Source organism: Pan troglodytes, chromosome 8 (assembly GCF_028858775.2).
Source record: "Pan troglodytes isolate AG18354 chromosome 8, NHGRI_mPanTro3-v2.0_pri, whole genome shotgun sequence".
Classification (NCBI taxonomy): domain Eukaryota; kingdom Metazoa; phylum Chordata; class Mammalia; order Primates; family Hominidae; genus Pan; species Pan troglodytes.
In genome coordinates this window covers 80,593,611-80,617,180 of record NC_072406.2, presented here as the reverse complement: position 1 = coordinate 80,617,180, position 23,570 = coordinate 80,593,611, and the positions used below count along the sequence as shown (strand labels likewise).

The window sequence follows — 23,570 nt, the reverse complement described above, 5'->3', positions numbered from 1 at the left end:
AGGTGTCAGCCACCGTGCCCACCTAAATATTTCTTATAGAAGTATTCTCACCAGAGTCCTGGGCTGCATAACATTTCATTCAATGATGGTGGTTCCAAAAGATTATAATACTGTATTTTGACTTTACCATTTCCATGTTTAGCTGTGTTTAGATACACAAATAGTTAACATTTGGTTAATAATTGCCTACAGCATTCAGTACAGTAGCATGCTATATAGGTTTACAGCCTAGGAACAATAGGGTATACTATATAGCATAGGTGTGTATACCATCTAGGTTTGCAAATGTACACTCCATGATGAAATTACCTAACAACGCATTTTTCTGAAAGTATCATTAAGTGACACACTACTGTGTTTAGAGAGTCATTTCTTCCAAGACATTAAATAGTACCTGGATGTCCTACAGGAGGAACAGATTTACCCAGCTCTCAGGGATTGGTTTGTGTGCTCAAAAAGATAAACCTATAAAAATGAAAACAAAACCATTATAAAAATGCCCTTTTTCCTTGTTAATGTTTACCTCTAGAGACAGAAGATGTGATCTTTGGGCTAGGGCTGTTTTCTGATCAATTGGTTCTTCTCTTTAGGACCCCTCTGGGTCGAGCAAGAGCGTGGCTTCGATTAGCCCTCATGCAAAAAAAAATGGCCGATTACTTACGTTGCTTAATTATTCAGAGGGATCTCTTGAGGTTAGTACTATTAAGTCGTGATCTTTTCATTTTTTATTTTATTTATATGCTGTCTTCCAAAAAGGATTTAAGATGTAATATGAAAGGATATATAACATATAATAAAATGATATAAAATAAAAGGAGGAGCAAAATGAGACAGAAAAACATGATAGAGACATAACATGGATCAGGAACTAGCCTTACATATGAATACCATAAGCTTTGTTATCAGCCAGGATGGGGAAATTTATATATATTATATTTCTTCCTCTTTGTTTAAAAATTTTTTCTTTTGCCCTGCCTGGAAACTGCCGTATATAATACATTTCTGTTAGTTTTATTTTTCTGAATATGGTTAATTCTATGGATAAAAATTTGTGTTGGAATTTGTGGCTTTAATTTCATAGGCTTTTTGTTTTTTGTTTTTTTTTTAGAATTTGAATATCCATATTATTGCTTCAACTGTATTGTGGGCACAGTTTAAATTGAAGTCCAAACATTTATTTTGGCTGGGTGTGGTGGCTCACGCCTGTAATCCCAGCACTGTGGGAGGCCGAGGCAGGTGGATCACTTGAGGTCAGGAGTTCGAGACCAACCTGGTGAAACCCCGTCTCTACTAAAAACACAAAAATTAGCTGGGTGTGGTGGCGCATGCCTTTAATCTCAGCTACTTGGGAGGCTGAGGCAGGAGAATCGCATGAACCCGGTAGAGGGAGGTTGCAGTGACCTGAGATCGCGCCACTGCACTCCAGCCTGGGTGATAAGAGTGAGACCCTGTCTCAAAAAAATAAAATAAAACGAAGGCCAAACATTTATTTAAGACAGATTTTCAAAGCAAGGCAATCAGTTCTCCAAGGGAGTGGGCCCGTGGTGGTCCTCCATTCATTCTTGTTCTGTTAGAGTGCCTCTCTGATGTTGTGGAGAATTTAGTCCTGGTTTTGGTTTTACTTGTGACGCTGGTTTTACATTGTGATTTTCCCAGTTGTTAAACGAGAATGACCATATGTTAAGCACCCATGGCTTCTCAATATTCTGAAGGATAATTAAAGTGATTAAATAATGTACATGGGACTTATTAAAGAAGGCATGAGACAGTGATAACTACTTCTCTGAATGTATGTTGGTGAGACTTAGTTTTTGAACTGTCCTATTTCTTTCACAACTCTCTTTTTCAACAGTTTTTAGAATGTAGATATCCCAAAGTGTCTTTAATTGATGATTATCTATTAAGATTTATAATATACCTATCAAATGCATTGACTTGAACATGGACTTTGAAATGTTGCATATGTTCATTTTCTACCTTAGTCTTTATCCCAAGGGTCTTAATAAATCCGAGGATTGAAAATTCAACTCTAATAAAATATATCATAATCAGATCAGCAGCAGTCAATATATCTATCTGAGTCAGAAACGTCCCAGGGCTCAGTGTTGCCTCTTTTTTTTTTTTTTTTTCTTGAGATGGAGTCTTGTTCTGTTGCCCAGGCTGGAGTGCAGTGGTGCGATCTTGGCTCACTGCAACCTCTGCATCCTGGGTTCAGGCAATTCTCCTGTCTCAGCCTCCCGAGTAGGTGGAATTACAGGCGTGTGCCACCACGCCTGGCTAATTTTTGTAGTTTTAGTAGAGATGAGGTTTCACCATGTTGGCCAGGTTGCTCTTGAACTCCTGACTTCAAGTGATCCTCCCGCCTTGGCCTCCCAAAGTGCTGGGATTACAGACGTGAGCCACCGTGTCTCGTGCCACTTTTTCTTTTCATCCCTCCTTGCTCCTCTTTTCTCTCTCTCAAAAAAAATTTCCCTCTTTTATCTCCTTCAGTCCTTTTGATTTTTCAATAGAGACATTTAAATTTAAAAAATATAAAAAGTTGGCCAGGCGCGGTGGCTCACGCCTGTAATCCCAGCACTTTGGGAGGCTGAGGCCCGCCGACCATGAGGTCAGGAGATCGAGACCATCTTGGCTAACACGGTGAAACCCCGTCTCTACTAAAAATACAAAAAATTAGCTGGGTGCGGTGGCGGGCACCTGTAGTCCCAGCTACTCAGGAGGCTGAGGCAGGAAAATGGTGTGAACCTGGGAGGCAGAGCTTGCAGTGAGCCGAGATAGTGCCACTGCAGTCCGGCCTGGGCGAAAGAGCGAGACTTCGTCTCAAAAAAAAAAAATTAATAAATAAAAAATAAAAAATATAAAAAGTTATTCACACGTATAAAGGCTAATTTGAAGGCACCTAACTGAGATGGCTTCCATTTCTGTAAGGTAGAAGATTAGGAAGATAATGGTGATTTTAAATTTTAGTTTTTGAAATAAATTTGTGATTTAAAGTCCTTATTTTTTAAATTTTCACAGTGAGTTTTATGAGTATCACGCACTAATGATGGAAGAAGAAGGAGCAGTAATTGTTGGGCTGCTGGTTGGCCTGAATGTGATTGATGCTAATCTGTGTGTGAAGGGAGAGGATTTAGACTCACAAGTAAGTGAAAGTGACTAGTGCCAAATGCAGAGTGTTTTCAGTTTGCACAGTTCCTCCTTGATCAGGTGTCATTTGAAGTTGTAAACAGGACTGTTAAACACTAAAGGAATATTAAGAGTAACATTCAGTAAAGGTACTTCTGATAAAGTATTTTCTCCCCTTTAAATTAAAAAAAACTTTATTTACTTCAGGTTGGAGTGATTGATTTTTCTATGTATTTAAAGAATGAAGAAGATATTGGAAATAAAGAAAGGTATGATTTTCATAAGTTATTTCACATATTGGGTTTTTTATATAGCTCTTTACAAATCATTATAAGATCCATCTATTTACAGTGTGGTTTTATTTTGTTGTTTTCCCCCCTGTGACTTCTTCATTTCATTTTCACTTCCATTACAAGCTTTACAAAGCAGATTATGGAAAATCACTTAGGAGAAGGAGGTTTTATTAATAGTATGAAGTGGGACCTTTGGTTATACCTGTAGTTACTGAGACCCATTTTAATAGCGTTTTTTTGGAATAAAAGAGATGAAAGCTTATTATTCACAAGTTTGCAAATACTGGTTTACTTCAAGATCGAACTATGTTTTTTTTTTTTTTTTTTTGAGACAGAGTCTTGCTCTGTTGCCCAGGCTGGAGTGCAGTGGTTCGATCTTGGCTCACTGCAACCTCGGCCTCCTGGGTTCAAGCGATTCTTCTGCCTCAGTCTCCCCAGTAGCTGGAATTACAGGCACCCGCCACCATGCCTGGCTAATTTTTGTTATTTTTAGTAGAGACAGGGTTTCACCACGTTGGCCAGACTGGTTTTGAACTCCTGGACTCAAGTGACCTGCCTGCCTCGGCCTCCCAGAGTGCTGGGATTACAGGAGTGAGCCACTGTGCCCGGCCCTAATTATGTTTAAATTTAAAAATACACTAATGGTATTGTTAAGTCTATTATTAGCAAGTAATTTATTCAACTAAGTATCTATAACCTTATAGATACTTAGTACACAGCTTACTGTTATTCTTATGTTTTATTTTAAAGGCAAGACAATTTTATTATTTTAGTTTTATAATAATTTTAGATGATTTAGATTTTTTTGTGCTTAATAAATACCTTTTCAACTAGCACAAAGCTACTTTTTTCCTCATTTAGGAATGTTCAAATTGCTGCCATATTAGACCAAAAGAATTATGTTGAAGAATTAAATAGACAACTGAAGTAAGTATTATGGATACTTAGCACATTTATGAATATTGTCTTAGGTTTTTGTTTGTTTCCCTTCAGTTCAGCTTACCATATTCCTTTCTTCTAAGAGTCTTTGAGAAGGGGTTGAGGGGATAGAGAGAAAATGGAAAGTAAGAATACAGAGAATTATTGGAGATAATTCATTTTAAGCAGAAAATGAGAGTCAGAATTTTTTTTTTTTTTTTTTTTTGAGATGAAGTCTCACTCTGTTGCCAGGCTGGAGTGCAGTGGCATGATCCCAGCTCACTGCAACCTCCGCCTCCCAGGTTCAAGTGATTCCCCTGCCTCAGCCTCCTGAGTAGCTGGGACTATAGGCGCGCACCACCACACCTAATTTTTTTTTTTTTTTTTGTATTTTAGTAGAGACGGGGTTTCACCACGTTGGCCAGGATGGTCTCAATCTCCTGACCCTGTGATCTGCCCACCTTGGCCTCCCAAAGTGCTGAGATTACAGGCGTGAACCACCACGCCTGGCCCGAGAGTCAGGTTTTTAATACAGAATCTTCATCAGATTTAAATAGAACTTAAAACTTATTGCTGTACCCTTGACAAAAAAGGCTAAGGTAAAAATTTGTATTAGTTTGATGGTTCAGAAATTCATTTTTCCTACTTCAAAGGGCTTCATATGTAAATGTGGCTGTCTGTCATCTTCTGTGGTGGAAATTTTTGCCTTCTTACATTGTCAACTGGTCATTGAAGCCATCAGTGAATACTCTTGTTGAGAAGAATTTTTGAGACCTGTATGTAAAATAGTAAAGTGCAATTCTAATAGAAATATATGAGATGTGGCCAGGCGCAGTGGCTCATGCCTGTAATTCCACTTTGGAAGGCCGAGGCGGGTGGATCATCTGAGGTAAGGAGTTTGAGACCAGCCTGCCCAGTATGGTGAAACCTTGTCTCTACTAAAAAATACAAAAATTAGCCAGGGGTGGTGGCGGTCAACTGTAATCCCAGCTACTCGGGAGGATGAGGCAGGAGAATCACTTGAACCCAGGAGGTGGAGGTTGCAGTGAGTCGAGATCGTGCCATTGCACTGCAGCTTGGGCAACAAAAGTGAAATGTGAAACTCCGTCTCAAAAAAAAAAAAAAGAAAAGAAAGAAATATATGAGATGCATAGTTTTTTTGTTTGTTTGTTTGTTTGTTTTTTGAGACAGAGTCTCACTCTGTTGCCCAGGCTGGAGTGCAATGGCACCGTCTCAGCTCACTGCAACCTCTGCCTGCCCCCAGGGTTCTAGCGATTCTCCTACCTCAGCCTCCCGAGTAGCTGGGATTAGAGGTGCCCGCCACCACGCACTGTTAATTTTTTTGTATTCTTAGTAGAAACGGGGTTTCGCCATGTTGACCAGGCTGGTCTCGAACTCTTGACCTCAGGTGATCCACTTGCCTCTGCCTCCCAAAGTCCTAGGATTCCAGGCGTGAGCCACCACACCTGGCCTTTTTTTTTTTTTTTGAGACAGCATCTCACTCTGTTGCCCAGGCTGGAGGGTAGAGGGCAGTGGCATGATCAGGCTCACCACAGCCTTGACCTTGCAGGCTCAAGCAGTCCTCCTGCCTCAGTCTCCCAAGTAGCTGGGACCACAAGTGTGCACCACCATGCCTAGTAATTTTAAATTTTTTCATAGAGATGAGGTCTCACCATGTTGCTCAGGCTGGTCTTCAACTCCTGGGTTAAAGCAATCCTCCTACCTCAGGCTCCCAAAGTGCTGAAATTACAGGCATGAGCCATTGTGCCCAGCCACATAAGTAATTTAAAATTTCTGGTAACTATAATAAAAATGTAAAAAAAACCCCCAAAATTAAAAATATATTTTATTTTACCCAGTATTCCCCAAATATTCTTCCAACATGCAATCAATATAAAAATTAGGGGACAGGCACGATGTCTCACTCCTGTAATCCCAGCACTTTGGGAGGCCGAGGCATGTGGATCACTTGAGATCAGGAGTTCGAGACCAGCCTGGCCAACATGGTAAAACCCCATCTCTACTAAAAAATACAAAAATTAGCCAGGCATGGTGGCATGTGCCTGTAGTTCCAGCTACTCGGGAGGCTGAGGCAGGAGAATTGCTCGAACCCAGGAGGTGGAGATTGCAGTGAGCCGAGATCACGCCATTGCACTCCAGCCTGGGCGACGTAACGAGACTCCATCTCAAAAAAAAAAAAAAAAAAAATTAGGCCAGGTGTGATGGCTCATGCATGTAATCCCAGCACTTTGGGAGGCTAAGGCAAGAAGATCTCTTGAGCCCAGGACTTCAAGGCTGTAGTGAACTATGATCGCATCACTGCATTCCAGCCTCGGTGACACAGTGAGACCTTGTCTCAAAGAAAAAAAAAAAACTATTATTAGCCTGGCATGGTGGTACATGTCTATAGTCCTAGCTACTTTGAGGCTGAGGCGAGAGGATCACCTGAGCCCAGGAGTTTGAGATAAGCCTGGGCAACATAATGAGACCCCCATCTCTTAAAAAACAATTATTATTAATGACATATTTTATACTCTTTTTTTTTTGGCACTGTCTACAAAATCCAATATATATTTTACCCTTACAGCACATTTCAATTTGGACTAGCCACATTTTTAAGTGTTTAGTAGCCACATGTGGCTCATGGCGGCTATACTGGACAGCACAGGTATAGCGAGTAATATTTGCTATGTAATTAGAAATGAACTGTTTTCATTAATCACATTTAATAATTAGTAAAATATTCTCTGGGTGATAGGATTATGAATAATTTTTATTCTTTGTACTTTTCTATATTTTCTGAGTACTACTCAGTGAATATGTATTATAATCAGAAAATACAATTAAACATTTTTCCATTTTAGGAAAAGAAACTAATAAGCTGTGACTCTTGCTTTTCCTCTAAAGTAGAAATAGGAAAGACTTCATATAAGTCTTTTTTTAAATGGAGTTTTAATAGAAATCGTAGGAAATATATGTATATTTTGTAATTTGTATTTCTGAGATTGTATTTCTAAATGCAAGCTTGTGTTTCTTAATTATGTTTAAACTTCTAATCACTTTTTGATAACAGGTAATATTAATATATTCATATGGCTCAAACTTCAAAAGGCACAAAAGGAACATAAAACAAAAGTCTCCCTCTCCCTGATCTTCATCCATCTAGTTTCCCTCTTCACAAGTAATTAATATATTAGGTTCTTGTGTATCCAGAGATACTTTATGCTCATAGCAATAATATGTATATCTATTCTCATATCTCTTCCCTCTCCCTCTTCTTACATATTAGGTAGCATACTTTCACACTACTCTATACCTTACTATTTTCACTTTTTTTTTTTGAGACGAGAGCTCTTTGTGTTGTCCCTGGCTTGGGTGTAGTGGTGCAGTCTCAGCTCACTGCAACCTCCACCTACTGGGCTTAAGCAATCCGCCCGCCTGGGCCTCCCAAAGTTCTGGGATTACAGGTGTGAGCCACCATGCCTGGCCAACAATTTATCTTGGGGTTATTCCATTCAGTTCAAAATAATTTTCTTTCTTTTTTTTTTTTTTTTTCCGAGACGGAGTTTCGCTCTTTCACCCAGGCTGGAGTGCAGTGGTGTGATCTCGGCTCACTGCAACCTCCGCCTTCCAGTTTCAAGTGATTCTCCTGCCTCAGGCTCCTGAGTAGGGGATTATAGGTACCTGCCACCATGACCGGCTAATTTTTTGCACGTTCAGTAGATACAGGGTTTCACCATATTGGCTAGGCTGGTCTTGAACTCCTGACTTCGTGATCCACCCACCTCGGCCTCCCAAAGTGCTGGGATTACAGGCGTGAGCCACCGTGGCTGGCCCAGTTCAAAAGACTTTTCTCATTCTCAGTTGTTTAAATCATGTGTGTTAATCAGTTACAGCAATACTGGTGTCTGACTTTTGTATACCTTATGTTTTATGAATGTTTCATTGCACCGGGCTCAGTGGCACATGCTGTAATCTAGCATGTTAGGAGGCTGAGGCGGGAGGATCACTTGAGCTCAGCAGTCTGAGACCAGCCTGGGCAACATGGTGAGACCTTGTCTCTGTACACCCAAAACAGTACAAAAAATTAGCTGGTCATGGTGTCATGTGTCTGTGGTCTCAGCTGCTCAGGAGGCTGAGGTGGGAAGATCACTTGAGCTCTGAAGGTTGAGGCTACACTGAGCTGAGTTTGTGCCGCTGCACTCCAGCCTGGGTGACAGATGAGACCCTGCTTCTAAATAAATAAATAAAAGTAAAAGTGTTTCATTGCTTTTTCTTTTTCTTTTCTTTTCTTTTTTTTTTTTTTTTGAGACAGGGTTCTCATGGTGTCAACACAGGCTGGAGTGCAGTGGCCTGATCTTGGCTCACTGCAACCTCTGCCTCCCAGGCTCAAGCGATCCTCCTACCTCAGCCTACCAAGTAGCTGGGAGCACAGGCTCGTGCCACGACACCCAGCTAATTTTTTTTATTTTTCATAGAGCTGGGGTTTCACCATGTTGCCCAGGCTGGTTCAAACTTCTGAGCTAGGCCATCCACCCACTGTGGCCTCCTAAAGTGTTGGTATTATAGATGTTAGCCACTGCACCCGGCCTTTCATTGTTTTTGTAATAAAAAGTAGTTATTGTACCTTTAGAATATTTCAAAATATAGAAAACATATATAGAAAACAAAATATAGAAAAAAAGTAGAATTCACTTTTTTATGGAGTCTTAGTCTTGTTGCCCAGGCTGGAATGCAATGGCGCGATCTCAGCTCATTGCAACCTCCACCTCCCAGGTTCAAGTAATTCTCCTGCCTCAGCCTTCCGAGTAGCTGGGATTACAGACACGTAACACCACGCTGGGCTAATTTTTGTATTTTTAGTAGAGACAGGGTTTCACCATGTTGGTCAGGCTGGTCTCAAACTCCTGACTTCATGATCCACCAACCTCGGCCTCCCAAAGTGCTGGGATTACATGTGGAGCCACCGTGCCTGGCCTGAATTCGCCTATTATTCCTCACTCAAAACTACTATTGAGAGTTTGTTTTCAAAGTGCTTTTCTTGATGATTATTGTATCCTCGCATAAAGGCAAGGTGAATATTATTGTCCAATTTGTTGAAAAGAAACTGAAGCTCAGGAAGGTTTTGCAACTTTCTTTTATTATTATTATTATTTTTTGAGACAGAGTCTTGCCCTGTCACCCAGGCTGGAGTGCGATGGTGCGATCTTGGCTCACTGCAACGTCCGCCTCCTGGGTTCAATCGATTCTCCTGCCTCAGCCTCCTGAGTAGCTGGGATTACAGGCGTGTGCCACCACGCCCAGCTAAGTTTTGTATTTTTAGTAGAGACGGGGTTTCACCATGTTGGCCAGGCTGATTTTGAATTCCTGACCTTGTGATCTGCCCGCCTCGGCCTCCCAAAGTGCTGGGATTATGGCCTCCCAAAGTGCTGGGATTATGGGTGTGAGCCACTGTGCCTGGCTGGTTTTACAACTTTCAAGGTGACACAATTAGGAAGTAGAAAAGCAGGGCTCTTGGTCTTACGTCTCCTAGACTTGTGTTTGTCTGTCGTTACCATCAGGACATCCTGGTGCTATTTGTGAAAAACTCAAGTTGTCTACCTAAGAATGATTATGTCTTAAAAATGATTTAATATGAATGGAAAAACATTTTTCTTGTTTCACTAGTAAAATTAAAATACCAATACTTGTTTCTGAGGCTGGTATAAAATTTATTGCATCTATTGTTGATTTTGCTGAAACATACTACATATAGAATATTACATTTTATTAGAGAAGGTTTTGAGATGGTAGTATCAAGCAGGCCTTGGACAACATTCTTTTTTTTTGAGATGGAGTTTTGCCCTTGTTGCCCAGGCTGGAGTACAGTGGCGCAATCTCGGCTCACTGCAACCTCTGCCTCCCAGGTTCAAGTGATTCTCCTGCCTCAGCCACCCAAGTAGCTGGGATTACAGACACCCGCCACCACGCTTGGCTAAGTTTTGTATTTTTAGTAGAGACCAGGTTTCACCATGTTGGCCAGGCTGATCTCCAACTCCTGACTTCAGGTGATCTGCCTGCCTCAGCCTCCCAAAGTGCCGGGATTACAGGTGTGAGCCACTGTGCCTGGCCAACATTCTTAAAATATACAATAATGTCCAGTCTTGATTCATTTAAACAAAAATGCAAAAAGTGTGTTCATCTGGTATAATCTGACCTTTGACTATTTCCTTTGAAAGACAGGGTGTTTAGCTGCCAGATCCTTGATACTAAGAACCTGATGCTGGGTATCTCATCTTCCTATTTCTCAAACCATGGTTGACTTTGGATGTCTCTAAGTTCTCATGAAAATGGAGAGGGGAATCAAAATGGAGCTTGAATTAAAGACCATTGTTTATATGCCTCATGAAATCACATAATTATAAAGTAGACATTTAAAGTTCATCCTTTTAAATATAATTTTAACAATACTTAGTAATCTTTGTGTCGAATTTTTATTCCCAAATATTTTCAGTTAAATTTAAGAAGGACCCTAAGAAGACAATGTAAAAAAATGAGTAGGCCGGGTGCTGTTGCTCACGCCTGTAATCCCAGCACTTTGGGAGGCTGAGGTGGGTGGGTCATGAGGTCAGGAGTTCAAGACCAGCCTGACCAACATGGTGTAACCCCGTCTCTACTAAAAATACAAAAATTAGCCGGGCATGGTGGCGCACGCCTGTAAACCCAGCTATTCAGGAGGCTGAGGCAGAAGAATAGTTTGAACCCAGGAGGTGGAGGCTGCAGTAAGCCGAGATCGTGCCACTGCACTCCAGCCTGGGCAACAGAGTGAGACTCCATCTCAGAAAAAAAAAATCAGTAGCACCAAATGGAATTTTAATATAAATATTATTTTGCTACACTCTTTATTGCCCTCCTAGCTAAATCAAGTTATCCAAGTTAATGAAATTTTCCACACTCAGAAGTTTGGACAGGGAAGTTGGTGCCTGTCAGTAAACATAGTAAATCTAGGATAACATATTTTTTCGTGCCTTTTTGAGTTCGTGTGATTTTGAATGAGTTTTTTTGTTTCTTAATTTCAGCAGCACAGTCAGCAGCCTCCATTCAAGAGTTGATTCATTAGAAAAGTCAAATACTAAGCTGATTGAAGAGGTATTGTCTAATGGATAAATGTATTTCATGGACCTAGTGTTTGTGATCCTTTTCCATTTTAAGTATGAATGCATTAAACATACACACACACACGAACACACACTCATTATTGTGATGCAATACTTGTAATATAGTCATAACTGATGATTATAAGTTCTAGAGAAACCATATATTCTTAGGCAAATCCTCAGTTATATGAATCTGAGATACTATATTTGAGATACTCAGCTTCTAAAAATGAGCCTCAGAGATGAAACTCACACAAACTCTTCAGTAGATAAGCTGTGATTTTCATTTTAAAATCTGGATGACCTATATTTACCTAGTGTAATCACCTGTAATTAGAAATTCTTGTTAAGTGCAGTAAACCACCATGGCACATGTATACCTGTGTAACAAACCTGCACATTCTGCACATGTATCCCAGAATTTAAAGTATAATACAAAAAAAAATACACATTAAAAAAAAGAAATTCTTGTTAAAATGATACCGTCCCTCTCTTCCCACTGTTCCACTAGTCAGATTACTTTTCTTCACAGGCATCACTGCATGATCATGTTGACCATTTTTCCACCTTCTCATGTGCAAAGCTCATCCCATGTGCTCTGTTTTCTTGCAAATTTATCTCAGCTCTCTTTTTTGTAGAGTTGCTTTCTAGATTTTTTTAAATGTATTAAACCACAGAATTATTGCTTACATATTTTCAGAAATATTTAGGCTTCTGTTATTTGTATTGTGAACCCTATTTTCCATGTTAATTAACATTCTCATTAGCCTAATTTTTTTTTTTTTTTTTTTTGAGACGGAGTCTTGCTCTGTCACCCAGGCTGGAGTGCAGTGGCGCGATCTTGGCTCACTGCAACCTCCGCCTCCCAGGTGCAAGCGATTCTCCTGCCTCAGCCTCCTGAGTAGCTGGGATTAAAGGCACGCACCACCACGCCCGGCTAATTTTTTTGTATTTTTAGTAGAGACAGGGTTTCACCGTGTTGGTCAGGCTGATCTCAAACTCCTGACCTCATGATCCACCTGCCTCGACCTCCCAAAGTACTGGGATTACAGGTGTGAGCCACCGCACCCAGCCAAATTGGCCTAATTTTTCCAAACCAACGAACACATGATAACTTGCATGACTGCAGTTAAGAATGCATCTTTATTTTGATGGTTGGGCTCCTGATAGGGACCATTATAGAGCTACTCACTAGTTTGTGCCTCTTCTTGACTTTAGTAGGACTGTGAAGTTCAAGTTGATTCCTGATAAAATGTTTAGAAATGTGTTAATTGCAAACCATCATTAGGGAATGGTCTCTGCTTTGCTTTCATAGGATCTTTCTTTCCATTCTGGGCCTCAGAGTCAAACCACTTAATCATTCATGTTTAACTCATGGTGAGACCTGTCTCTTGTTTGTTGTAGTCACTTAAGTTCCTGTTACATGTCTAGACTTCATGGGGTGTCCAACTCAGTTACCACAAATGTCTGTATTACATTTTCAATGATAGCACAATCTTCTTTCCTTATGCATGTTTTTATCTTTACACAAGTCTTTAAAGCCTTTGTTATTTAATGCATATTTCTCTATTTGTTTACTCAGACACTGTATTCAGGACATACTGTAAATCATACAGTAAACATAATATGTTTATTATAAGCATAACAAATAAGCCTAATGTGTTTCAACTATAAAAGAAAATAGTAGGAATAATTCAAAAGGAAATAAGAGTATAATTTTTAAAATTGGTATCTTGGGATAATAACGAGCGTGTTTTTCTTATGAACGTTTCTGTGAATGTGACAGACCTTTTGCTAGATGTGAGATTTTATTTTCTGATGTTTATGGCCATGCACATAACCTGCAAAGCAAGTATAAGGGTGTTTAAAATCTTTTTTCTTGCCCGTTTCTTAATTTTTAGTTAGCAATAGCAAAGAATAACATCATTAAACTCCAGGAAGAAAATCATCAATTACGAAGTGAAAATAAATTGATTTTAATGAAAACACAGCAGCACCTAGAGGTAAGTATAGACTGCTTTCAAGCAGACAATCTCGTGTCAGAAATTACCATTTTTGGGGATTTTTGGATGAAGTAGGTATTTCTATGCTGTATTAATAGTAGTGATTATAGAATGAAAAATTTTGTTTTCTTCCTAGGTTACCAAAGTAGATGTGGAAACTGAGCTTCAAACATATAAGCATTCTCGTCAGGGGCTAGATGAAATGTACAATGAAGCCAGAAGGCAGCTTCGAGATGAATCTCAGTTACGACAGGTAGGTTATATTAAAAATTACATTAGCAAGATCATCTGGGAGTAATTTACCCTCAAGCAAGCACCATTTAAAATCTTTTTCAGCCTTATCCTTTTTGGTGTGGTATGTAGCAAGCTCACCCCTTAATCTTCTCAAATTTTCTAAGCTTCCACTATATCAATGTTTTATTGTTGTTTTGAGACGGATTCTCACTCTGTCGCCCAGGCTGGAGTGCAGTGGTGTGATCTTGGCTCACTGCAGCCTCTGCCTCCCGGGTTCAAGTGATTCTTGTACCTCAGCCTCCCAAGTAATTGGGACTACAAGGCATGTGCCACCACACCCGGCTAATTTTTGTATTTTTTGTAGAGATGGGGTTTCACCATGTTGGCCAGGCTGGTCTTGAACTCCTGGCCTCAAGTGATCTGCCTACCTTGGCCTCCCAAAGTGTTGGGATTACAGGGGTGAGCCACTGCGCCCAGCCTATTGTTGTTTTGAGACAGAGTCTTGCTCTGTCACTCAGGCTGGAGTGCAGTGGTGTGATCTTGGCTCACTGCAGCCTCTGCCTTCCAGGTTTAAGCAATTCTTGTACCTCAGCCTCCCAAGTAGCTGGGACTACAGGCATGTGCCACCATGCCTGGCTAATTTTTGTATTTTTTATAGAGATGGGGCTTTGCCGTGTTGGCCAGGCTGGGCTCAAACTCCTGGCCTCAAGTGATCCACCTGCCTTGGCCTCCCAAAGTGCTGTGATTATAGGCATAAGCCACTGTGCCTGACCTGTATCAGTGTTTTTTAAACTGTAAGTTACAGTATATGATTGTGAATGAATGGGTTATGACCAGCGTTATAGAAAATGAAATAGAACAGAACGACATATTCAAATATTAGGAAAGTCATATTTAAAATTAACTTGTTTTTTAACCTTTGAAATTGTGAAATATAATGCCAACAGAAAAATACGAATATACAGCTTAATGAATTATAACAAATAACCTGCGTAACCTCCACCCAGGTCAAGAAGAGAATATTGCCCATCTTTTTATCACCTTTTCTGTTTGTCTTGAATGTTAATAAATTTCTTTTTCTTTTTCTTTTTCTTTTTTTTGAGATAGAGTCTTGCTCTGTTGCCCAGGCTAGAGTGCAGTGGCGCCATCTCAGCTCACTGCAAGCTCTGCCTCCCAGGTTCACGCCATTCTCCTGCCTCAGCCTCCCGAGTAGCCGGGATTATAGGCGCCCACCACCACGCCCGGCTAATTTTTTGTATTTTTAGTAGAGACAGAGTTTCACCATGTTAGCCAGGATGGTCTCGATCTCTTGACCTCATGATCTGCCCACCTCGGCCTCCTAAAGTGCTGGGATTACCTGCATGAGCCACTGCACCAGGCCAATAAATTTATTAAAATAAATCATAAGAAACTTAATCCTTCTGATAAAAAATTCTTAAGAAATTAAACTGTGTTGGCCGGGCACGGTGGCTCACGCCTGTAATCCCAGCACTTTGGGAGGCGGAGGCTGGTGGATCACAAGGTCAGGAGATCGAGACCATCCTGGCTAACATGGTGAAACCCTGTCTGTACTAAAAATACAAAAAAAAAAAAATTAGCCAGTCATAGTGGCAGACCCCTGTGGTCCCACCTACTCGGGAGGCTGAGGCAGGAGAATGGCGTGAACCTGGGAGGCGGAGCTTGCAGTGGGCCAAGATGGTGCCACTGCACTCCAGCCTGGGCAACAGAGCAAGACTCTGTCAAAAAAAAAAAAAAAAGGAAATTAAACTGTTATTTGGGTTACTTTGGCCTTTACATGTACAGACTGCTTCATTTCCTTTTGTTTAAGGAAAATTAATATTCAATCTATGAAGCATAAAAATGATTAATTCTTGGACCGTTAAAGAGTAATGATTAACAGAATATAGAAAATGCTTTCATTTTAGCAAAAACTGCATTTGAAAATATTTACTTATTTTTTGAGACAGGGTCTTACTCTCTTGCCCCCGCTGGAGTGCAGTGGTGTGATTTCAGCTCACTGCAACCTTTGCCTCCTGGGTTCGAGTGATTCTTTCACCTCAGCCTCTCTGGTAGCTGGGACTACAGGCGTGTGCCACCATGCCTGGCTAAGTTTTTGTATATTTTTGGTAGAGACGGAGTTTCACCATGTTGGTCAGGCTGGTCTTGAACTCCTGACCTCAAGTGATCCACCCACCTTGGCCTCCCAAAGTGCTGGGATTACAGGTATGAGCCACTGCGCCTGGCCCTGCATTTCAAAATATTTATTGCCTTGTTATAGGGCCTGGTTGATTCCCTTTAGTGGACTTAAAAGGTGTAGTCTGCATATTGAATGGAAAATCTTTCTTAAAGTATATCTAATTTTTACATCCTGAAGTGGCATGTGAATTGAGGATATATTGAAATTGCAGGATGTAGAGAATGAGCTAGCAGTACAAGTTAGTATGAAGCATGAGATTGAACTTGCCATGAAGTTGCTGGAGAAAGATATCCATGAGAAACAAGATACTCTGATAGGCCTTCGACAACAACTAGAGGAAGTTAAAGCAATTAACATAGAGATGTATCAAAAGTTGCAGGTAAGGATTGTTCTTAAATTTCATTTTATGTAAATTGGAAGTGAATATTTGTAGAAAGATTTTGGTTTTTAAGAGATGAGCCCATTTTATTTTAACTGTGCAATATTATAAAGGCCAATGTCTTTTTTTTCCTAAATGAAAGCTTAAGAAATGTAATGAAAAAGGTATCAACAAACAAAATATCACCTGTCTAAATTTTTAATGTTGAAAGATTAAGAGTATGAAGATTAAATCTTTTGGGAAAACTCTCAATTTAAACTGCAAAACGTTTTTGTGAACTTCCTTTTCCAGTGTAGTTCTAAGAAAGATTTAATTTTGATTGAAATGCTACACTATCATAATAGTAAATTTTCTTTCTTTGTTTTTTTTTGAGATGGAGTCTCGCTCTGTTGCCCAGGCTGGAGTACAGTGGTGAGATCTCGACGCACTGCAACCTCTGCCTCCCAGGGTCAAGCGATTCTCCTGCCTCAGCCTCCCTAGTAGCTGGGACTACAGGCATATACCAATATGCCTGGCTAATTTTTGTATTTTTAGTAGAGATGGGGTTTCACAATGTTGGCCAGGCTGGTTTCAAATTCCTGACCTCAGGTGATCCGCCCACCTCGGCCTCCCAAAGTGCTGAGATTACAGGTGTGAGCCACCATGCCTGGCCCATAATTGTGAGTTTTGTACGATGATATTGCTATTAAGTAGATATGTTGCCAAAACCCTTTACAATTTAATTAATTTGAAAAATGTCATATTTTACAAGAATGTATTCTGTCATCTTCCAAAAATATTGAAGGTGGAGTTTTTTTTTCCTTTATTACATTTTATTTTTTAATTTTTTTTTCTTTTTTTCTTTTGTTTTCTGTAGAGATGAGGTCTCACTATATTGCCCAGGCTGGTCTCAAGCGATCCTCCCACCTTGGCCTCCCAAAGAGCTGAGATTACAGGTGTGAGCCACTGCACCCGGCCTATTACATTTTAAATGAAGACTAATAGAGGCCAGGTGCCATGGCTCATGCTGCAATCCTAGCACTTAGGGAGGCCGAGATGGGAGGATTGTTTGATGCCAGGAGTTCGAGACCAGCCTGGTGAACATAGCAAGACCCCATCTTAAAAAAAAAAAAAAGGGCCGTGTGCAGTGGCTCATGCCTGTAATCCCAGCACTTTGGGAGGCCAAGGCGGGCAGATCACAAGGTCAGGAGATCGAGACCATCCTGACTAACACAGTGAAACCCTGTCTCTACTAAGAATACAAAAAAATTAGCTGGGCGTGGTGGCGGGCACCTGTAGTCCCAGCTACTTGGGAGGCTGAGGCAGGAGAATGGCGTGAACCCGGGAGGCGGAGCTTGCAGTGAGGCGAGATGGTGCCACTGCACTCCAGCCTGGGCGACAGAGTGAGACTGTCTCAAAAAAAAAAAAAATGACTAATAGCACTGCTTTATATCACACAATTATTTTAATGTATAAAGTAACTCTGTTCATTTCAAAGTAACAGTCCCATAGCAAAATGGTGTAAGAAACTTATAAATACTCAGGTTAACAGATCAGAACTCTACTTGGGAAGCTGAGAGGTGGGATAGCTTGAGCCCAGAAGTTCAAATCCAACCTGGGCTGCATAGTGATACCCTATCTATTAAAAACACGCACACACACACACACACACAAACACACACACACAAATCAAAACCACCATAGCTTTTGTTTTTATAAATAGGGTTCTGAAGATGGCTTGAAAGAAAAAAATGAAATAATTGCCCGACTAGAAGAAAAAACCAATAAAATTACTGCAGCCATGAGGCAGCTGGAACAAAGGTACAGCATTTCCAGTCTTAGTTTCTTTTTTTCTTTTCTTCTTCCCTTTTTCTTTATTCAGTTCCTACACCTGCCACAAAAACCATTAGGAAGACATAGATTAGGACATGTTTTTTGTTTAAGCCCAGCAGGATTTTGCGTTTTTGCTTTGGTTGTTGCATGGAATCAAGTTGCTTTATATTACGCTGATTCATTTGAAGTTGTCATATTGTAGATTTTTCTTAGAGGCCTAATATCAGCAGTTTCATGTCGTTCAGTTACATAAAACAAATACACAAATTAAAATGTCAAAAAAATTAAAAATGAACAAACAGAGTGAGATTATCCCTGATTGATTTCCATGCATATTAATTGTCATATTCTTTGCCATTCACCATCTGTTTATCTGAAATCAAGCATTCCGAATTGGTGGTTTAGTTTTGTTTCTTTGAGCTAGGACCCTCAACCCAACCGAAGATATAATTTTGTTTAAATTGAATTGTTTTATATTGGCATTTTTCACTTTTATTGTTGGAAAATGTAATGTATTTCCATTGCCCTGTCATGTTGGTGTCAACATATGTCTTTTATCATTGCTTTCTTTGAATCTACTTATGAAAAACATAACTATTAATGCTTTATTGACATGAATATTCTTTTATTGACATCCTCTTTCTTCTTTTTTCTTTTTTGTTTTCTTTATCCCCATTTTTACATTTTGGACATTTTTATTACCTTTTTCTGTCTTTGATTTCTTTCCATTCCATTATGAAGTGACAACGATTTGTTAACTCAAACTAGGACAATTGCAATGTCATTGGTGAAATGTGCCAGCAGTGACACGCAGGACCAGTACAAGCTGGTTAAAGATATATCTTTCTGAAGACCACTTGTATTTAAACAGACTAAATGAAAAGAGAATCAACAATTTTATAATATATTAAATAGAAAGGAATCTAAATGCTATTAAATATTCTAAAAGGATGTTAGGAACCCTGTACATTTCTTGGTCAGCTGCTGTGGTAATACACTGCCATCAAGCAGAGTGGGTGCATTTGGATTTCCAGACATACATTCCTCAAACCTTGTGCACAAAGGGTGATTTGAGTATTGACCCTTTGGAGGTCAGGATTTTCAAATGCAGTTTTATCTTTTTAGCTACTTTTTGATGAAAAATATAAAGATTGTTTAAAAATAACTTAACCTTCAGTTTTATACTGTGTTGGCACAGATATTTTTTTCTCATTGGCCCACTCTTTGCCCAATGGCTCCCTTACAGATTTTTACATATGCTTTAAAATAATTTATAACCCAGACTGGCCAACACCCTGTGCTTCAGCTTCTCAGTTTTCCGGTTCTCCCTTGCCCTCTTCTGTGATAGCACAACTTCAAGGCCTACCTCACTCTGACTTCTATTTTCCTTTTTGTAACCTTAGAGAAAAGCTTGGGTCCAATCCCAGCACCTGAATATTTTAATTTAAACTTGGATTTGGAGATAACTTAAATGTTACTCTCCTTTCCTTGGAAGCAGCATTTATACCCCTGAAATATGTGAGGGTTGCTCCATTGGTATGGTTTTAAGGAAGAAAGGAAGAGGAAGAGTTTTTTAGTTAGTTGAACCGAAATTTCTCTTGTGATTTCCTGCAAGGAGTTAATATCCTTTGAATCTTGGTAAATATTTTCTTATAAAAATATTGAAGTTAAATACAAGAAATCCTAGATGGCCAAAGAAGGCAGGGAGTGGAGCTAAGCACAGGAAAATGCAACGACTTACAAATAAAAACAGGAAAGATGAAAATCACAATGTTTTAGCTAATTTTTAATATTAAATGGTGAGGAACAAAAATGATCTCTAGCAAATGATGCCAACTGGCACCAAATTCTTTTTGAATCTTAAACATATATGCACACGTGCACACACACACATACATAGAGCTTCGGCATAATTTAGTAAATGCATAAAGATGCCGTAAGAAGGACTTGGCTATCATTTGGAGTAATTGCAGGTCTTTGCTCTTGGCCTTGTAGCACACTTGATTCCTGGCATACACATCCTAGCATAACATATAACAGTGTGGCTTCTTCACCTAGTGTAGGCATAAATCCTTTGCTTTTCATGGTTTTGTAAAAAGGTAGTAACATACCTATTATGCTTTGAAATTTGATTCGTTATGCTCTGCATAAGTGGTAAAGGCTGTATTGCTTTGCACTGTTAATTATGAACAAGAAATAAAACAAATTTGAAGATAGTATTCTGGGCATACTACATGTTATATTGAAAAAAAAATCACAAAACAACTTCTAGACATTGTGTGGCTCTTTCACGTTTGAGTTTGTGAGTTTTCCCCCAAACTTTGTTTTCATTTAGAAATGTTTCTATTTCCCCATTTTTCTTTTATTTGTCTTCTTCACCCTTTTACACCCTAGTTCTAGCCTCAGTTTTACCCAAAGTTGATTTGAATTACACCAGATTGCAGCAAGCAGAGAAGGCGCAAATGGAAGCTGAAGATGAGGATGAGAAATATCTACAAGAATGTCTCAGTAAATCTGATAGTCTGCAGAAACAAATCTCCCAAAAGGAGAAACAGCTGTGAGTATTTCACTCTCAGAAACAAATACTTGTGTTAACATAACCCCCTCATTTTTTTGCACATAATGATAGAATACCAATATTTTTATTTATCTAATGATGCCAGTTAGCTTTTAGTGTTTACTTTAAAAAACAAAAAAATTTAGAAAATATAATTGTAATAATACTTATGTTTTTACTCCCTTTATGATTTACAGAGTACTTTCAACTCTGTTTTGCTGTCTTCTTGCTCTAGGAGAGTTTTCATTCTTCTGTTGTTTAACATTAATCTGATGGTCATTATGTTTCTAGGTGCTGAGTATAATAGGCTTTTGTAACTACAAGAAACTTATATTATTAAAGGACATGCTGTTTTCTGAGAATATATATATATATATATATATATATATATATATATATATATACATTTTTTTGAGATGAAGTTTCACTCTTGTTGCCCAGGCTGGAATGCAATGGCATGTGACCTCAGCTCACTGCAACCTCTGCCTCCTGGGTTCAAGCGATTCTCCTGCCTCAGCCCCCTGAGTAGCTGTGATTACAGGTGCCTGCCACCACGCCTGGCTAATTTTTTGCATTTTTAGTAGAGACGGGGTTTCACCATGTTGGCCAGGCTGGTCTTGAACTACTGACCTCAGGTGATCCACCCGTCTTGGCCTCCCAAAGTGCTGGGATTACAGGCATGAGCCACTGCACCCAGCCGAGAACATTTTTTTTTAAATCAACTTTTTTTTTTTTCCTTCGAGATGGAGTCTCACTCTGTCGCCCAGGCTGGAGTGCAATGGCACGACCTTGGTGGCTCACTGCAACCTCTGCCTCCTGGGTTCAAGCAATTCTCCTGTCTCAGCCTCCCGAGTAGCTGGGACTACAGGCTTGTGCCACCACACCTGGCTAAGTTTTTGTATTTTTTATTAGAGACAAAGTTTCATGACGTTGGCCAGGCTAGTCTCATACTCCTGAACTCAGGTGATCTGCCTGCCTTGGCCTCCCAGAGTGCTAGGATTATAGGCGTGAGCCACTGTGCCTGGCGAGCTTTTTGTTTTAATTGTCTCTGATTTTTTTTTTTTTTTTTTTTGAGATGGAGTCTCGCTCTATCGCCTGGGCTGGAGTGCAGTGGTGTGATCTCGGCTCACTGCAAGCTCTGCCTCCCGGGTTCACGCCATTCTCCTGCCTCAGCCTCCTGAGTAGCTGGGACTACAGGCGCTCGCCACCACACCCAACTAATTTTTTTTTGTATTTTTAGTAGAGATGGGGTTTCACTGTGTTAGCCAGGATGGTCTTGATCTCCTGACCTCGTGATCCACCTGCCTCAGCCTCCCAAAGTGCTGGTATTACAGGTGTGAGCCACCACACCCGGCCAATTGTCTCTAATTTTTTTTTTAACTTTTATTTTAGGTTTGGGGGTACATGTGAAGTCTTGTTACTAGGTAAACACGTGTCATGGGCGTTTGTTGTGTATATTATTTTATCACCCAGGTATTAAGCCCAGTACCCAATAGTTATCTTTTCTCCTCCTTTCCCTCCCCCCATCCTCCCCCCTCAAATAGACACCTGTATCTGTTGTTTCCTTCTCTGTGTTCGTAAGTTCTTATCATTTAGCTCCCTAACATTTTTTTTAAATTGTGGAAATGGAGTCTTGCTGTGTTGTTCAGACTGATCTCTAACTCCTGGACTCAAGTGATTCTCCCGTCTCAACTCTCAAAGTGTTGGGATTACAGAAGTGAGCCACCATGCCCAGCTTCTGAGAACATTTTTATTAGAACTTTATATGATCTATATGTCACCAACCAGGAAGGATGTTAGTATATGTTGTTGTGCTGAAAAAAAGCAAGTTGCAGACAGTATGCCAAATATGATTCAATTTTAAAAATAAAACCATGCATGCATATATATTTATATATAGATAGAAAAGATTTTAAAGAATACAGATTCTGGGGAGTGGTTATTTCAGGTGAATGCTGGCAGGTTGAGGTTGATAGGGGCATTTTAGTTTTATTTTATAAACATCAGTATTTTTCCACCAGTTAATATGCACCAATTCTGTTATTAAAAGAAAACAACAATAAGAACAAACAACCAAAGAAAAAAGAAAACAACAATGGAAAATAGTTACATATTATATTAACAGATCATTAAAACAAGACCACATGCCATGTATGATGTATAAGTTGCTAAGCTGCCTTTATACCTATTGAAGTGTTAAGTTCTTCTCTGTCCTTGGTGATTTTCTGTCTAGTAGTTTTTAATTATTGAGGGATGATTTGTTGAAATATCCAACTGTAATTGTGGATTGGTAAATACATTTTTTCAATTCTGTTTTTGCTTATTGTATTCTAAAGCTCTGTTACTTGGTGCCTACATATTCAGGACTGTTAATATGTCTTCTTGGTAGGTTGACCCTTTTGTCATTATATGATGTACTTCTTTGTCTTTGGTAATTTTTTTTTTGCTCTGAAGTTAATTTTTCTGATATTAATATAGTGACTCCTGCTTTCTGTTGATTAAAGTTTATATTTTTCCATTTTTTAATTTTCAGTCTACCTTTATAATGTTTGAAGTTTCTTTTTTTTCTTTTGGAGAGACAGGGTCTTGCTATGCTGCCCAGGCTAGTCTTGCACTCCTAGCCTCAAGCGATCCTCCCACCTTTGCCTCCCAAAGTGTTGGGATTACAGGTGTGAGCCAGTGAGCCACCATCCCTGGCTTGAAGTTTCTTTTCCTTTTTTTTTTTTTTTTTTTTGAGACAGGATCTCACTCTTGCCCAGCCTGGAGTGCAGTGGCATGATCATAGCTCACTGCAGCCTTGATCTCCTAGGCTCAAGCAATCCTCCCAACCTCAGCTTGCAGAGTAGCTGGGACCTTAGGCATTGTGCCACCATACCCAGCTAACTTATTTTTCTTTTTATTTTTTTAGTAGAGAC

General features: G+C 39.7%; 1 protein-coding gene across 22 annotated transcripts in view; it reads left to right on the top strand.

The window, feature by feature from the left end:
* RUFY2 (RUN and FYVE domain containing 2) overlaps nucleotides 1-23,570 on the top strand; it is a 63,984-nt gene that overhangs the window by 9,835 nt on the left and 30,579 nt on the right. For 14 of the 22 annotated variants that reach the window (XR_010146624.1, XR_001706631.4, XR_010146621.1 and 11 more), the window contains 10 exons: nucleotides 591-692; nucleotides 3,019-3,142; nucleotides 3,334-3,395; nucleotides 4,281-4,346; nucleotides 11,396-11,465; nucleotides 13,375-13,476; nucleotides 13,613-13,729; nucleotides 16,119-16,286; nucleotides 17,989-18,086; nucleotides 20,536-20,655. Coding sequence is in view for 15 of the 22 variants with exons in the window: in XM_016918413.4 (XP_016773902.1) it covers nucleotides 591-692; nucleotides 3,019-3,142; nucleotides 3,334-3,395; nucleotides 4,281-4,346; nucleotides 11,396-11,465; nucleotides 13,375-13,476; nucleotides 13,613-13,729; nucleotides 16,119-16,286; nucleotides 17,989-18,086; nucleotides 20,536-20,655 (1,029 nt within the window). In the remaining 7 variants the exon portion in view is untranslated. Of the gene's footprint in view, nucleotides 1-590; nucleotides 693-3,018; nucleotides 3,143-3,333; nucleotides 3,396-4,280; nucleotides 4,347-11,395; nucleotides 11,466-13,374; nucleotides 13,477-13,612; nucleotides 13,730-16,118; nucleotides 16,287-17,988; nucleotides 18,087-18,839; nucleotides 20,315-20,535; nucleotides 20,656-23,570 lie in introns of those variants that run through there. The other 8 variants (XR_010146622.1, XM_016918415.4, XM_054660170.2 and 5 more) reach the window with 5 other exon arrangements.